At 36.7% G+C, this 15,298-nt stretch overlaps 4 protein-coding genes across 12 annotated transcripts in view; 2 read left to right on the forward strand and 2 right to left on the reverse strand.

The window, feature by feature from the left end:
• The window catches only part of Actn (alpha actinin), a 30,472-nt gene extending 24,600 nt beyond the window's left edge, over window positions 1-5,872 (reverse strand). For 2 of the 6 annotated variants that reach the window (XM_076366776.1, XM_076366781.1), the window contains exons 1-2: window positions 5,539-5,871; window positions 4,262-4,386 (exon numbers count right to left, since the gene is read on the reverse strand). In XM_076366776.1, coding sequence (XP_076222891.1) covers window positions 4,262-4,363 — 102 coding nt within the window. In that variant the 5' untranslated portion in view covers window positions 4,364-4,386; window positions 5,539-5,871. Of the gene's footprint in view, window positions 1-4,261; window positions 4,387-4,718; window positions 4,966-5,538 lie in introns of those variants that run through there. The other 4 variants (XM_076366778.1, XM_076366775.1, XM_076366777.1 and 1 more) reach the window with 4 other exon arrangements.
• A 332-nt stretch (window positions 5,873-6,204) lies between these two features.
• Window positions 6,205-8,606, forward strand: LOC116428226 (uncharacterized). The gene is made up of 3 exons (XM_031979604.2): window positions 6,205-7,096; window positions 7,175-8,230; window positions 8,312-8,606. The coding sequence occupies exons 1-3, from the start codon at window positions 7,078-7,080 to the stop codon at window positions 8,452-8,454; spliced, it is 1,218 nt and encodes a 405-aa protein (XP_031835464.1). The 5' UTR covers window positions 6,205-7,077; the 3' UTR covers window positions 8,455-8,606.
• Window positions 8,607-8,839: 233 nt separating this feature from the next.
• On the reverse strand, window positions 8,840-11,585 carry LOC116428227 (uncharacterized). 3 transcript variants are annotated; one of them, XM_031979606.2, is made up of 5 exons: window positions 10,931-11,585; window positions 10,305-10,849; window positions 9,713-10,191; window positions 9,476-9,615; window positions 8,840-9,383 (listed from the first exon to the last, which is right to left on the reverse strand). In XM_031979606.2, the coding sequence occupies exons 1-2, from the start codon at window positions 11,583-11,585 to the stop codon at window positions 10,437-10,439; spliced, it is 1,068 nt and encodes a 355-aa protein (XP_031835466.2). In that variant the 3' UTR covers window positions 8,840-9,383; window positions 9,476-9,615; window positions 9,713-10,191; window positions 10,305-10,436. The 3 variants fall into 3 exon arrangements, with proteins under 3 accessions (XP_031835466.2, XP_076222904.1, XP_076222903.1); XM_076366789.1 differs by having other exon boundaries at window positions 10,340-11,585; XM_076366788.1 differs by having other exon boundaries at window positions 10,305-11,585.
• A 546-nt stretch (window positions 11,586-12,131) lies between these two features.
• Window positions 12,132-15,294, forward strand: LOC116428223 (uncharacterized). 2 transcript variants are annotated; one of them, XM_076366782.1, is made up of 11 exons: window positions 12,132-12,283; window positions 12,389-12,552; window positions 12,635-13,029; window positions 13,087-13,243; window positions 13,334-13,570; window positions 13,635-13,761; window positions 13,845-14,229; window positions 14,302-14,414; window positions 14,483-14,650; window positions 14,716-14,847; window positions 14,918-15,294. In XM_076366782.1, the coding sequence occupies exons 1-11, from the start codon at window positions 12,180-12,182 to the stop codon at window positions 15,165-15,167; spliced, it is 2,232 nt and encodes a 743-aa protein (XP_076222897.1). In that variant the 5' UTR covers window positions 12,132-12,179; the 3' UTR covers window positions 15,168-15,294. The 2 variants fall into 2 exon arrangements, with proteins under 2 accessions (XP_076222897.1, XP_076222898.1); XM_076366783.1 differs by lacking the exon at window positions 12,132-12,283 and having other exon boundaries at window positions 12,415-12,552; window positions 12,613-13,029.
• The last annotated feature ends 4 nt before the right edge of the window (window positions 15,295-15,298 follow it).

A 15,298-nucleotide genomic window follows, 5' to 3' on the forward strand; every position in this document is an offset into this window, starting at 1 on the left:
GATTCTCCGCGCGTTCGCTATATTCGTTTCGTAAACAAAACGTGGAATGTTAGAACTGATAAACAGAATGTTGGAATGTTCGCGTCGGAACTACCGAGCGATTAACCCTTTGCACTCGAGAGGTGGCTGTCATTCGTTTGATTAACCCTTTTAACGAACAGTTTTTTTTTCAAAAGAACCGGCCAAAAAGTTCCGTAGAAACCACAACGCTAATTATTGAGATTTCAATTGGTTTGCAATTCAGTTTGCATTGCTACACCAGTTTCTCTACTCTCTCGGAGAATCTCTTATCTATTGAATAAAAAAATGAAATCAGGAATCATCGACACATCCGGTAGTTCTAATAATTAACGTGTTTCATTACTTCCCTTCAAATATCGTCTATCTCTCGATATGATAATACTCGAATGTTCTAAGTAGCAAATACCGATTGTTCTTTCAATGTTCATTAACACTTTGACTGACTGTTAAGGAAAATTCGTCCCCTTTCCGAAGTAGTAAGCGTATCAATTGAACGAGTTCGTTTCAACTTTGAACACCTTCGACATTCTAGAATCCTCCAGTTTTACATCAACTACAGAAAATCTGAAGAATTGCAAGAATTAATAGCTGCACTTATTATTCAAGAAGCCTCAGACTTGTAGGCGGTCCGAATGGTTCTACGAGCCACGGATCTCGATGAAATTCCACGAAACGAACTTAACTTTCTTCGCCCGAGATTCAAGATCGTGGACGTCGCGAATACGTCACTAGCAACCGTGTTAAGGTCACCAAAGCGGTTGCAAGCCATGGATGCCCTAACATTCGTTGCCTCGGACCGTGTCTCATACTTCCTCGAAATCGTCTTCGACCCAATTCCTCCGCGACTCGCCGATTAATTCAATTTTCCTTAACCCTTAGCAGTCCTATATCGAGTCAGACTCGACGTTCTATTTTATTGCAACCTCTACCTGTTTTAACAATTTTTTTCTATATTTATTTGTAGTATCACAATTGTACCACTTAAAGGTAACATTTCAATGACTCCCAAAGTCAAAGTCTGTCTAAAAATCCCAGACACAAACCATTCTTGAACCACCCCCTCTCTCACCCCATGATGACAATTTTCATTCCCAATAAACCATCCACTGTAGTCTTATCTCTAATCGATCATCTAAACTCCCTCAAATTTCAATCACTCTAAGCAACCAGATTAATAATTATTTCCAACCCTGCCGACCTTCATTAACCCTTAGCACTCGAGAATATTTTTCTCAATAAATATTCATTATTTTCCGATGAAATGTCAATGATATTTTTTGCAATTAACATAAAGAAATACCTTGAGTAAATTAAGTTTTTCAAAAATGAAAAACGCAATAACATTAGATCTTTGGATGTGTGAAAAATCTAATAATTGTAGGGTAGTTTCTAACATTCCTGGTGCAATATTGGAGCCTACAGGGTTCAAAGGGTTAACCCTTAGCACTCCATGTTTTGTAATCCAGCAACTGCAACTAATTTTTATAGTATCCCTAGCGAAAATGAAAAATGCTATAACATTCCTCAGATCTTTCATTCTCCTTAGTACAAAATGTGGATGTGTGAAAAATCCAATAATTCTCGAGTAGTTTCTTATGATTCATTAAAACATCTAACATTCCTGGTGCAATATTGGAGCCCACAGAGTTCAAAGGGTTAACCACTCAACGTCCAATCTAATATCTGTAAAATATTCTGTACAGTTTAAACATTCGCCCGTAAAGAGTGAACATAAATCTAAAGAATATTCTCACGGTGTGCCTCATATTTTATCGTCTTATTTATACTCGATAGGGTTAAATAACAAACACCAAAACAGAACAGATCCCCGCGGTCGGCGCCTTGAATTCGCGCATTTCGTTGACCGCAATTGCTGGAATAAATGAATAAACAAGAAAACAAACGTCCGTCCAAGTGAAAACTAATCCGGCGCTCGTCAAGCGTTAACGAGAGGACTTCGCTCTCAGGATCAACGCGCAGGAACCATCTGCTACGTGCTAATCATCGATCCGCTGTTTCGCTGGACGATCGAGGCCCTGGCAGATCGATTTCCCGGAGCCCGTCCGTCCGAGCGAGCGAGCTAGCGAGCGAACGTCACTGGAGTGACTCAGTCCGCGAATTATTTTCGTCATAAAGTCTGAAAATACGATCCGAAGGGCTCCCGAACGGCGATTCGCGTAAACCGAGTCGAGTCGGGCCTGAGAGGAGAGCCTTGAGCACATGCCAAAAATTAGGAAAACGTCTTCGAAACCCCGCGTACTTGAGGCTGCTCCACTTTATCAATTGACACCGCATTAATCTGACTCCGTTGTGCCTTGTCCGCTTGATTATACCATCCCCCTCTCGGCCCGCACCCTACCCCCCCAGGCGCTACCCTCTCCTCGTCTTCTTCTTCTTCTCCTTTTTTCACTGATTCCCTCCCTCTCTAGCTCTCGCGGCCGCTTAATCATCGAGAGCCCTCCGCTCGCGAATCAAACGGCTCGTATTACGTCGGCCCTGATTTCGTTTCGGAATTTCAGGCTTGACGTCCGTCGCAATAATTTTCTATTGAATAATTCGTGGTGGGTGATGGATGTTGCTACGTTGAAATGTTGATGCGTTTAACGAAATTTTTAGGTGGATGTTTAACTCCCTGGGGTGATTCTTATAAAATCTAGTATTTAACAGTAGAACTACTAAGTCGAGTTGACTTTTCAGAATTTTCTATAGAAACCATAAGAGAGCGTCTACAGAGACTTCTATCGCTCGAAACTTTGTTTGCGTATTGATAAAACAATTTCTTTCGGAATTTTCTGCTTGACACCCGTTGCAATAATTTTTTATTGAATAACTTATGGCGGACGATAGATGTTAGTGAATTGAGATGTTGGGTTTATCGAAATTTTCAGGTGTATGTTTAACTCTGCACTCGAGGGGTGACTCAGTCAGCAACTGGTTTGACACAGTGAAATAGAATTTGATATTTAACACTAGATCTACGAAGTCGAGTTGACTTTTCATAATTTTTCTATAGAAACCCCAAGAATGCATCAGAACAATTACTTTAGAAATTTCTTAGAGAAGGATCTATTGTTTTTTAAATGATTGTAAAAGAATTTAGGAATGAGTCATTTTGACCTATCTAGTAGTTCTAGTATTAACGTTGAACTTTGTATAACGCCTCGATACGTGAAACATTGGAATAAAATAACTTTGTTCCTCCTTCGATTTAGTCTCAAAGAATATCGCCGAAATGTTAAATGTTCCTCGTAAACTTCCGAGTGCAAAGGGTTAACTTCGAGAAATGAGGTTATCGTTGTTATTGTTATTATTATTGTTTGACGTTGGGGCGGTTAACCTGATTGAGTCATATTTAAATGTGCATTGAGAAAGATTATTACAGTAGGGGTGTTCGAATGTTGTTCAATGGATTACTTGTCAAATCGAATACTTGTTTTCCAAGAAATTGCAAACAGGAAATCGAGCATTAAAGAAAGATTAAAACTGGCGCGCACCTAAGTTTGCCGAGCGAGAAACATACAGGTCGTTCCACAACTGCTACCACCGAGTATCAACGAGAATAATGATTCATATGATAACATTTTCCTAAACGAATCATTCGTGACGCATAAAACAACGAAACATACATCAAAACTCGATTTTCCCTTTCCATGAGCCTGTCGATTGAAATCCGGCCAATCCTCTCGAACGATTATCGATCGGACGTTCAAACGATCCGCAATGGTAAACTAGCATTCTGAAACGTCCCACGCGAACAAGATAAAACTCGCGATTAAGAGGCATTCCCAACGATTCGTCCGCTCGTTCTCACTGGACTGTCCGAGTCCCTTTCCCATTGACAAGTTCAACGTGACAACGAGGGGAGAAAAAAAAAAAGTGTCGAACGGTCGAACGTTTCGCGAATTACGCTCAGAGGTTATGTGTACCCGCCGAAAAGGTGACCGAATCGATACGGGCACTCGATGAAATCCGTCGGCGGCTGAAACGAGCCCGGGATTTTCGAGGTGCCTCGATTCCGCGAGAGGAATTCCGCTTATCGCGTAGACGTATCGCGGAATCGAAGCCGGGCCCGTTCGATCGCGAGCGTAACGACGACGGAACGATTGCGATAATCGAATCGAAAGTTCTCGCCGCGAGAGCCCCAAAGGGGGAAAGGCGAAACGGGCACCGCCGCCGCATCAGTTACGAAATAAACGTGAAAGATCGTGGCGAATCAACAGGGTGGGAGGTGGGGACTCACCTTTTTCTGCTGTTTTTCCCAGGCAGGGTCCAAAAGACCTTCCCTCTCCCACTCCTCCTCCGGCTCCATGTATCCGTCCCCGTAAGCTTCCATGTCGTTCATCCTTCCGCGGATATCTCACGTTCCTTCAAAACGTAAAACGAGTTTCCGTGTCACTCGGCGTACGAGCACGATTTCTCGTGTGTGTGTGTGTGTGTGTGCGTGTGTGTGTGTCTGTATTTTTATTTCTTTTTCTCTTTTTTTTTCCCTTTAATATTTGTTTTCGGTTCGATAAAACGAATGCGGTTGTACGCGTCCCCCTTCTACACTCGGCTCGCGGCGACCAGAAACATAACGACGACACCTAACGTGCGTGTACCGTCGATAAAAGGGACAAAATATTTTCCGCGCGGGTTGCAATCAAAAGGGGGGGAGGAAGAGAAGGGGATATAGAGACCGTTAGAGAGACTGTGTGTACCCGAATGTGTAAAGGCCGCCGAATGGACACGGGGATCGAAAATGATACAGCCGAACAGGATAACTTGCGGGAGCAGAGAGAAGAGGTGTACGTTTTGTAATCGTGAAAACGTACCCGCTAAGCCCAGAAAACGGTTCGGTTCGTGTCGTTCTTTCTCTCGCGCTGACCCCTCTGCCACGAGTCTGACACACGATTTGCTCGCCGGCGCACGAGCCCCCCTCCCACGCTCCCTCCCTCTCTGTCTCTCTTTCTCATTTTCTCTTTTCTTTTTCTTTCTCCCCTCCCCATCCCCCGTCTCTATCACTCTCTCCCTCATTCTCTCTCTAGCTCTCTCTCTCTCTCTCTCTCTCTCTCTCTCTGCCGCCACCCCCCACCTTTCCCTACCTCTTACCGTAACATCACGCCCCGCACCCCGACCACCGACACCCCGTCGCCCACCCAAAGATCTGGTTCTCATACAGCAGCTTCCGTGTGCAACCCCCGCGAACTGCTCGCGATCGGGTCAAGTATTCCGAATATGCGTATACGCCTGTTAAGGGTGGATAGATTAACGTCGCCTCGATGCGATCGTAGAAATTTTTTTTTTCTTTAAGTACACGGTACGGGGTGGTAAAAATGGGAAAAGCGAGTCGGTTAATCGACGGTTAATCAATGACAAACGTATCTTTCGATCGATCGATGACGATCGATTTACGATGACGATTTAAAAAATCGACGAATTCGGATGTTGAATCGACCGTACGGTAAATACCCGCGAGTTTTTCAAGCGGGAGACGAAGTCGGAGACCGTGTCTTTTTTTTCCCCCCGGTGAGTAGGTACCGTTCGTTTTTCGTTTTATTCCTGGTTTCCTGATATTCGGCGAAACAGATTTAGCACTGTTGATCCCCCGGATCGGTCCGATATCGAGCGAGCCGTCGACTTTAACGTACCCGAACACATCGGTCGGAACTAACCTCCCGTTCTTCTTTCTAGAACGCGAATCCCGCGCAGCAGGCAGCTCGGTGAATACCAAGATATCAAAAATAGTATCGAAGGCGACTAAGACACCTGATTCACCCACACACGATAAAAATAGTACGGTAATTCGCGCGAAATCCCCAAAACAACGAGGGTAACTCCATTCCTCTGAGACTTCACGGACACTGAGGCATGAACGTTTTTCTACATAGAACGGCGACACTTCCATTACATTACTGAAAATTGCGTGTCCCTTTTCCTTCCACTTTGCGTTTCGAGCGTGTCGGGGATTCGATTGTTTTTTCCTTTTTTTCTTTTTTTCTTTAACTATCGACCAAGGTTTCCATCGACATTGTTATACGTAGAACTAGTGGGCGCTTTGCTCGTGATCCATTTATATTTTAAGAGAACTCTAGATTATGTTAAATAAACGAATTGTTCGCGGAATAATTAATTAGGACTGTCTTACGGAGCAACGAGTAAATCTAACTGAACTTTTATATAATTGAAGCGGATAATAGACTTTAACCTTTTTTGCAGCTTGTGTATGAGCAGAACTAATTATATTGCGACGCTACCATCTAAAAAAATCGAATGTTTTATTTGATAAATTCAGCAGGAAAATTGTCTCAATATAATATAGTTGTATATTATTTGTTTAATCTATTAATATGTCTGTTCTATCTGTATGAAATCTGTAAAGGGATAGGTTGATTATAAACAAAAGATTGTTTGTTCATTCGATGGCAGAGCTGAGTTATTAATCGATTATTAATTGATACTTTTCGAGTATAGTTATTAAACATAGAGCAAACATGTTAGAATGCAATGCGACGTGACAGATTAATTCCTAATGGATACGTAATAATATCTGGAAGAAATAAAAAATTATCTAGCAATATGTTTCATTAAAATCTTTAAATATCAATGAAGTTTATAGTTCGCTTACAAAAAATTACAACGATCAGTACACGCGTATGCCGGTGGTGTCGCTGTATGCAATGGTCCTGTATACTCTCACTGGACCATCCTATTTTCATTTATGTATTTGCGTTTGTATGCATATAAATATACTTATATAGAAATGGACGTGAATAGACCTGAAACATCAAGCAATGGAATGCCAATGTTTATTATCATTTTTTAATCATATTTTGTAACGCGTATTCGAAAACAGAATATTTAAGTATTTTACAGAACTAACATAATCGGCTAGAACAGGATTGTACGTTCACTCTTCGATCATATTTCCTGTTTCAAGTGATATTCTTCAGGAAAACTTAGGTTTGTGAAATGTGTGCTACAGTATTTATGAGTTTCCTTTAAACGGTAGATATTCAGTGAAAAAGTTATTTGAAAAGCGTTATCGAGCAATATATACGAAATAACCTAACCGGTGAAATGGCATCATCGTTATCAGGTATTTATAGATTCCTTTCGCTATTTTCTTATTTTTGTAATACACCTTTAATGTCCTTGTTCTTTTTTCTCTCTGTAGCATATTGGGTAAAATTCTTTAAGGGTGCAGGATTTCCTCAAGATGTAGCCACAAAGCATGCCGTTGTATTTTCTAATAATCGTATAAAACCAGATATGCTGCCAGATTTGGACAAACCTAGTCTAAAAGAAATGGGCATAACTTTAATGGGAGATATGATTGCGATTTTAAGGTATGCAAAGAAAGTAGTCGAAGAGACGACGTGTGAAAGATTTCTTGTCGATACAGAAGACCCATCCACAATTCCGAAACAAATCGCAAAGAAAGTAGTGACTAAAACACCTATTAAAACAGTGGCTTCCAAAGTTAAATCTGATGCTGTAGTCACAAAGAAGATTGTGAAAGTTCCGACAAGTTCAGTGAAGAAAACTGTTAGTGTTAAAAAACCAGTATCCACATCTAACGAAGTAATAGCGGACTTTACCAATCAAAAGAAACAAACTATTCTCAAAAGAAAATTAGATAATGAAGAATATGACAGTAACAATGAAGAAGAATGGAATGGAACAGTTAAAAAAATAAAGTCATTAGATAATAAGGATGATAAAGTAGGCTATACAGTAATACTTCCAAAAGGATCAACATCTAGAAGTCAACAGATTCTTAAAAAGTCTACAGAACAAAAGAGAACTGTTTTCGATAGACTAGGTGATAGTTCTGTAACCAGTACAACAAACCTGGCAGAAACATCTCCAACATTTAATATTACTGGATTAGGAAAAGATGTGTTGAAGAGATCTATAAGTGTCTTTAAACGATTAGGAGATAAAGATGCCCAGAAAGATAATACAACTCAAGTAGGTATATTAAAAAATGGAGCATCTAGTACGGGAATACTAAAGACTAAAAGTACTGGCACGAGAACCTCTATCATTACAACAAATAAAGTAATACCAAAAACCATGGGGACAATGAGAGCTGATCAAGAAGCTAGTAGAAAAGTTATGACAAGCAATATGACTCAACTAGTGAAAACAAGTAAAAAAATTTCTTTCAATAACACATCTTCAAACAATACTAGAACAACAAAGTCTAGCGTTACATCCGGAAAATTAGGTATGTAATATAGTTTTAGTGCTATTATTATTTTCCATGCTGTAACTATTTTTATTACTTTCATAATTAATAATTTTTTAGCCTCTGAACGACTGACTTCGATACCAGCGAAAGCACGTTTGGGAACAGTAAAGCCAACTGGCACTAAACAAGTAACTTTTGATAGAATTACAACAGTGGCACATCTAAAGAAACCAGATGTTTTCAGTCGCCTTGGAATTTGAATACTATGAATCCCTTGTATTAAATTAATATGTCTACAAATAAGACTTCTTTGTACAAAGTTAAATAGTTTCGTACAATATAGTATGTAGAAGTACAGAAAGTACTTACTATCATTAAATGGTGTTAATTAAAAAGTAACATTAAATATGAAGACTCTTCAAAAATCTTATTATTTTCTAGTAATCGATCATTGTAGACTCGTAATTTCATTAAAAGATGCAGGTACATTTAACAATGCAATTATACTTTTATTTTCATAAAAGCGTATAAAAATTATATTTTCCGTACAATCTTTTCATATTAATTAACAGTCTTAGATGTACGTTTTTATTAACACGAATATGAAATGTATACAAATATATGACTTTTAATCAGGAAATGATATTAGAAAAATCAGTACATTGTTTAATACTAATAAACAACTTTTTATACAAAATAATTTATGATTTTTGTAGTTTACACATGAATGAATTTGGGTTTGTACATAACAATCGTAAGTCCCAGAGGGAACTCATGCTTCAATACATAAAATCAAAGTAATAATACCTAATTTTCAATATTCGCTCGAGTTACGTGCAAAAGTGATGTTTTTTGTAATATAAAAAATAAAAAAAATACTATACATGTTATAACAATAAGTTAATTTGTCCCACTTCTTTTCCCTCGAGAACGAAAATATACTCTAGAATTTGTATACTTTTCTCTAAAAATATAAATTTCAATACTTTTAAATACTTTTCTCGCGATAGAAAATTTTGTAGGACTGTGAAAAACTAAAATTCTGGCATTACAAGAGCGCTTCTGAATAATATTTTAAAAGAAACTGTCATTTAATTTTTGAACTTCACTATCAGTTTACCACTACACTCGATCAGTGGATGGAATGTTGTTCCATACTGGCAGGAATATCCTTAAAACGCAACTGAAACTGAATCATTGAAATGATGTTCTTTAAGTGAATTTTTAGGAAGTTACCATTATATCATTTTAACCAAAAATATTGCCACATTTTTACTCAACCTGCTTATAATCATATGAAATGTGTAAATGAAGGGGGTGATCGTAATTCCATGTGCATTTCCCGCAACAGCTCATCGTATTTACTTCGATCTACTACATTACTGTAGTTAAAGCAAGCGCATCAGGAATGCCAGACCGAGCTAAATGAAACAAAAATATTGTATTTCTTATACATTGAATATGAAATTTCCAATTTAACAGATTTAAAATACTAATTATCTACATTAAATTGCCCACCTTTCTGTATGATCCTTGCTAGTAAACTTCAATGCCAATGTAATCATCCTGAAAAAGCAAACAGTTACAGTTTTAGGGGAAAAGAAGTGATACACGATTGCGTAACACATAAAGTAACTAATAATAACCCAGGACATTATTGACTATAACTAAACATAATAAAATTTTATAAAAATGATTCACTTGTTCAATGTCATCCCTGAAAAGGATTAGCAATGCAGTCTAGAGTGACAAATAGTCGTATACTATTACTCGTTACCAGTCATAATTATAAAAAGTTTTACCAAATTTTGATACTTATAAGAGAAGTATGAACATGTCAACATATATATGTTGCATGCATGCATGTATATATATTACATATATATATATATAACATGAATACTAATTAACGCAACTTTCGCTCCACAAGGAAAATGGTCTCATGATGTTGAAACAACAGGTAGACCTAGATGGTGATATATATCTTCTTGATATACCTGGAAAGACATAGAATGTCTACTACTGACGTACATATATATATATACACACACATATATCATTTTCTAATGTTTTGTAAAATATCTATAATAAAAAAATAATCAAATAATACATTGTCCTATTCTTCTCTTATATTTGATACTCCACTGATCATGAAATACTTTTATACTCCTTGGCTGAATCTCTAGTCTCTTCTAGGTAGGACTCATTATCGAGTGAGCTTAAATTACGATCAATTCCCCCTTCAATTCGATCCTGTGTTCTTGCTATTTAAATGGCAAATGGAGCAAAATTCCAAAGATACTTTATCGGAATTTACATGAAGGCATATTCCAGTATTATCTAAATTTGGAGAAATTTCTTCCTCCGCAAAAAGATTGGATGAATCATTTAAATTATCCACTGTGTTCATCATTTCATCACACTTAGGAAGATCTTCAAATATATCCATATTGAATGTCGATAATTGATCGAAATCAATTCCGATAGCATCATTATTCTTCTTCCCATTAATATTGGATAAATCAGCTTGAGTAATTGGTAACAAATCATCCAAATCTTTTGTATTGTCCATGTAACTGTCTTCAGATATTGAATCTGTTGTTGAAGTTATTATATTTATCAGATTTTTACTTTTCGAATTATTCTTGGTATCCACTGTAGAATCATTAGAAATGGTGTAAGTATGATCAAAATGTAAAGAAGATACATCAATATTGTCAAAATTAATATTCTTACATGTGATTCCTTTTTTCGTATCGAGATGAGATTCACTGACATTATTCTCAATTGTACTTTGCTCCGTTAACGTATCATTGTTAACATTTGTAACAAGCATGTTACCACTTTCAACATTAAATATATTCTCCTTAGCATTCGGGTAACACGTACATTTGTGACGGGTTTCCAGTTCAACTGGATATTCGGAGACATGGTTTGGGTGTAACGAATTATTCTTCTGTGTACTCATTTTTCGGAGGCCTTCATTGATAGTCTTAAGCAACGCAGTGATACTCGTGTTGTTGTTTAGAATGCTTCTGAGGTATGTAACTTCGCCGCTCAACCTTTTAATGTCGATATTCTGTTTCCTTATAACATTTACCAAATTCTTATTTTCTTGCTGATAAAATGACAGTTTGCTTTCTATTTTCTCGAGATATGCTTTCTTCCTAAGCCTGTTCTCTCGAGCCATCAGAGCGTTTCTGTTAAGGCAGGGTCTCTTAGAGGGTCCCCTGCCTCGTTTCCGTGGCTCCGAAACAGTTTCATTTTCAGATTGCGGCGGGTTTCTTCGAGAATCCCTCAATCTCATATTAAATTTAGATTCGTACGTGTCATCCTCATCCGAGGAACTGTCCCATTTGACATTTGTCCCTCCTCGCAGTTTTCCCGACATTGTTGCAGGTATATTTATTCGCAATAATTAAGCTGGCGAAACGACTACCCGTCAACGTTACTTTCGAAATTGGCAAATAAATTGCACTTTCACAATATAACCAGTACCTTACTATCTCTGTCCTCCGTACATACGCAATTTTTCCACCCAATTAGGATTGTTCTAAAATATGCGTATGAAGCACTGAGTGATCTTCAGCCGTTGAACATACGCTTCCTTCTAGATGCGATGACGTGTACCCAGCCAATGTAGTGGAATTACCAGAAATTTCGAACAAGATTAAGAATCAGCATCGCGGTAAATACTGAATTTTCTCTGTAACTTCGCGAAAATCGAGAGATTTAATGGGACATTCGAGAATGGCGAAGGATAACGATGTTCGCTAAAAGGTAATATAAATGAGACGCTAAGGAAGTCACAAAGGCGCGAAGATACGGAGGGAACACTGTAGTTCAAAAATTCCTATCAAGACTCTATCGGATAATATAATTCATGACCAAGTAATCATGAGTATTTTCCCCTAAGAATTACGGATCGAACAATTTTATTTAATGTTGAGACAGAAAATACAATTTGGAAAACTATAAAGGCACAATGTTCTTAAAAAATGCAAAAGCAATCTCGTCCTACGGGAAAAAAGTTGTATTATCTAGCGATTCTTTTTTGAAAATTCCAAAACGCAATGGATACTTGGTACTGTATGTATGATTTCATTCAAAATGTTTTTTTTTTTTGAGAATTTATTTTCAGACATGTACTGTAAAAATGTTAGATTTTTAATGTTTGATTATACTTAAATACAGCGTACCAGAAATTTTAGAAGATGTAGGAACAAAGGATCCTTTACTGAAGGAGAATAAAATTCCAGAATTTAATACCATCACAGTACACAAATGTATAGGTGCTATGGGAAGGCAAGCGTTAGAATTTGAAAAGGAAGTCAAAATCTTGGAGACAAGACTTGAAGGTAATTTTATTCCACTGTTCTGAGGTAGTTTCTAATGTGTCGTATTAATTCATGTTACAGGATAAACAATGTTTTCTTTTAGGTGTTGAGAATATTTCCCCAGAGATTTTATTTGAACAGGTCCTTGATCCTATAGAAAAAATGTATAATTCTTTGAATGCTACATGGGGTATTGCAAAAATATTATATTTGGGAAACCGAAGTATAATACCTTCAGAATGTTACATGGGTATTCACAACCGTGCTAGAAAAGCTTTAGCTATAAGATTTGTTAACAATTTAATTTATCAAGCATGCAAATCAATTTTAAACAATAAAGAAATCAAATTAAGTACAGAGCAAAGAAAAATTTTAGAAAAATATATTTTGGAAGGAAAGTTAAATGCATTAGCAGTAACTGATAGAACCAGAGAAATCCACGATGCATTAACAGAAAGAATAATTAATAAAACTAAAGAGTATGCACACAACTTGGAGGTCAGTAATCGTAATTAATATAATGTGCAGTATGAATTCTGATATTGTTTCCTGCAGGAATCCATAAAACTGTTTAAATATACAATAAGAAACCCTACAGTTATGAAAGATTTTCCAGAAGATGCATTAAAAGCTATGGCAAAAGATGTAGAAAAATATAATGTTGGTCCTTGGTTAATTACACTTCGTCCTCATATCTTGAAACCGTTCATGGGTATAATAATATAATAAACATATTTTAAGCATTAAATGTTACTGCATAGAAAAAAATGTTAACTATCAATTACTTTTTATTCTACATTAGAGTATTGTCCTGTACGTTCATTGAGACAAAGTATCTGGGAAGCAGATGTTACCAAAGCATCGGTATTGCAAGAAAGATTACTAAACACCAGTACACCATTAGAACAACTTCGAGCCCTAAGGCAACAACGAGCAGAGTTGTTAGGATATAAAACATATGTTCATTTAAGTCTGGAAACAAAAATGGCTGAATCTATAGAGAACATTTATCATACATTCGATATCTTATTAGGAACAGGTAAAATTTTTGTAAGTTCCAATTAAAAGTGATAAATAAATATTTAAAACTTCCTCTATTGCAGCACGTCCTGCTCAAGAGTATGAACTTATGCAGCTAAACTCATTTGCAAATGAAAATGGGTTTGCAGGTACGCTTCAGTTTTGGGACATACCCTTCTGGAGCAGGAAACAATTGTTTAGTATACACAAGTAATTATGAAGTGAGCTTTATTTATGTGGGTACAGGGTAATTTTTATCTATAATACCACTTCTGGTTCCATACATTTTTTAGGTATAAAGAAGGAGATTTTAAACAATATTTTCCACTACCAAAGGTATTGTCTGGTACATTTGAATTAATTGAAAGATTATTTAATGTAAAAATCGTTGAAAGTGAAAACCTACATGTCTGGCATAACGATGTCCACTTCTTTGATGTTTTTGACTTGAATGAATCGAGTAACGAACCTGTAGGAAGTTTTTATTTAGATCCTTATGCAAGGAATAATGAAAAGGTAAAAGTACCAAACGATTCTGGTCATATAGTGCCTATAAATAGTAGAAGCAAAGTAAGCAAAACAAAACCATTAGTCGCTTTACTGTTCAACTTTCAACCACCAACTGAAGGAAAACCCTCTTTACTTTACTTCAAAGATGTTAAGGCCATTTTCCAGAAGGTAACTTCTTCACGTGTAAAATGTGCTTAATTTCTAGTATGTTTATTTTTAACTTCAATTTCTCTTATCCAGTTCGGGCGGATGTTACAACACATATTGACAAAGGTAGATTATGCCGAATTATCTGGACTTACAAATGTAGAATGGGACGCAGCATACATCTCTGATCATTTCTTTGAAAATTGGTATATTTCAAATTTCTTTATTAATTTTTAATGTCGTTTCATATACATAATATTTCGCTTGTTATTAGGTTGTATGAACCATCAATTTTACACCAAATCTCTTCTCATTATGATACCAAAGAATCATTATCTGCAGAAATGATAAAAACGCTAAAAGACACAAAATTACAATTAGCTGGTTTTAACTTATGCAAGGAACTTTATTTATCGCGATTCGATCTGGAGCTACACTTTTGGTAAGATTAGATAGATTAAGTAGCAGCGAACGGTACTTTATCGAATATTTTTCTTTAATTTGTAGCGATAAATTTTGGGGTGTCATAATGAATCGCTTGTGGAACAAACACTTTATCATGCCCCAACATAAACTGGACAGTCACATCTGCTCGTTTGAAAGTATTTTTAGTGGAAACTTTGGAGCTGCTTACTACAGGTAAAAGATGGAAGACGTATACAATTTAAAAGGTTTCAAAATCATAAAAGTGAAATAATTTTTGTTGCAGTCATATTTGGTCGCAAATGCTTGCAGCTGACTTGTACAGTATTTTTAAAGAGATATCAGTTAAAAATTCAACAAGGGACGCAATGCGAGAAATCGGTGACAGATATTATGCAACGTTTCTGTCTGTAGGAGGAAGTCAACCGATGAGTGAAACTTTCAGAAAATTCACGGGAAGAGATCCCAATCCTATAGCACTTTTACTAAATCTTGAATTAGATGATAAGTCTACTATAGTGAAATCCAGGATCTAGAAACAACAGTAAAATTCAAACTCAAGGAATAGGGAATAATTATAATAATATAAGAACTCAGTTTTTTTCTTTGTGTAAAAAATAAGGAAACATAATTTATATAAATATAAACGTTACAAAAACTCTATTTT

This window comes from Nomia melanderi, chromosome 4, assembly GCF_051020985.1.
Source record: "Nomia melanderi isolate GNS246 chromosome 4, iyNomMela1, whole genome shotgun sequence".
In the NCBI taxonomy this organism is placed as follows: Eukaryota; Metazoa; Arthropoda; class Insecta; order Hymenoptera; family Halictidae; genus Nomia; species Nomia melanderi.

What these genes read in the sequence shown, in the direction of transcription:
- LOC116428223 (XM_076366782.1), top strand. Translation starts at nt 12,180, where the DNA reads ATGTTCTTAAAAAATGCAAAAGCAATCTCGTCCTACGGGAAAAAAGTT. An exon ending in TTAAGGCCATTTTCCAGAAG is followed by an intron (nt 14,230 to 14,301) that starts GTAACTTCTTCA and finishes TCTCTTATCCAG; the next exon opens with TTCGGGCGGATGTTACAACA. An exon ending in TTTGGAGCTGCTTACTACAG is followed by an intron (nt 14,848 to 14,917) that starts GTAAAAGATGGA and finishes TTTTTGTTGCAG; the next exon opens with TCATATTTGGTCGCAAATGC.
- LOC116428226 (XM_031979604.2), top strand. An exon ending in CGTTACATCCGGAAAATTAG is followed by an intron (nt 8,231 to 8,311) that starts GTATGTAATATA and finishes ATAATTTTTTAG; the next exon opens with CCTCTGAACGACTGACTTCG.
- LOC116428227 (XM_076366789.1), bottom strand. Translation starts at nt 11,585, where the DNA reads ATGTCGGGAAAACTGCGAGGAGGGACAAATGTCAAATGGGACAGTTCC.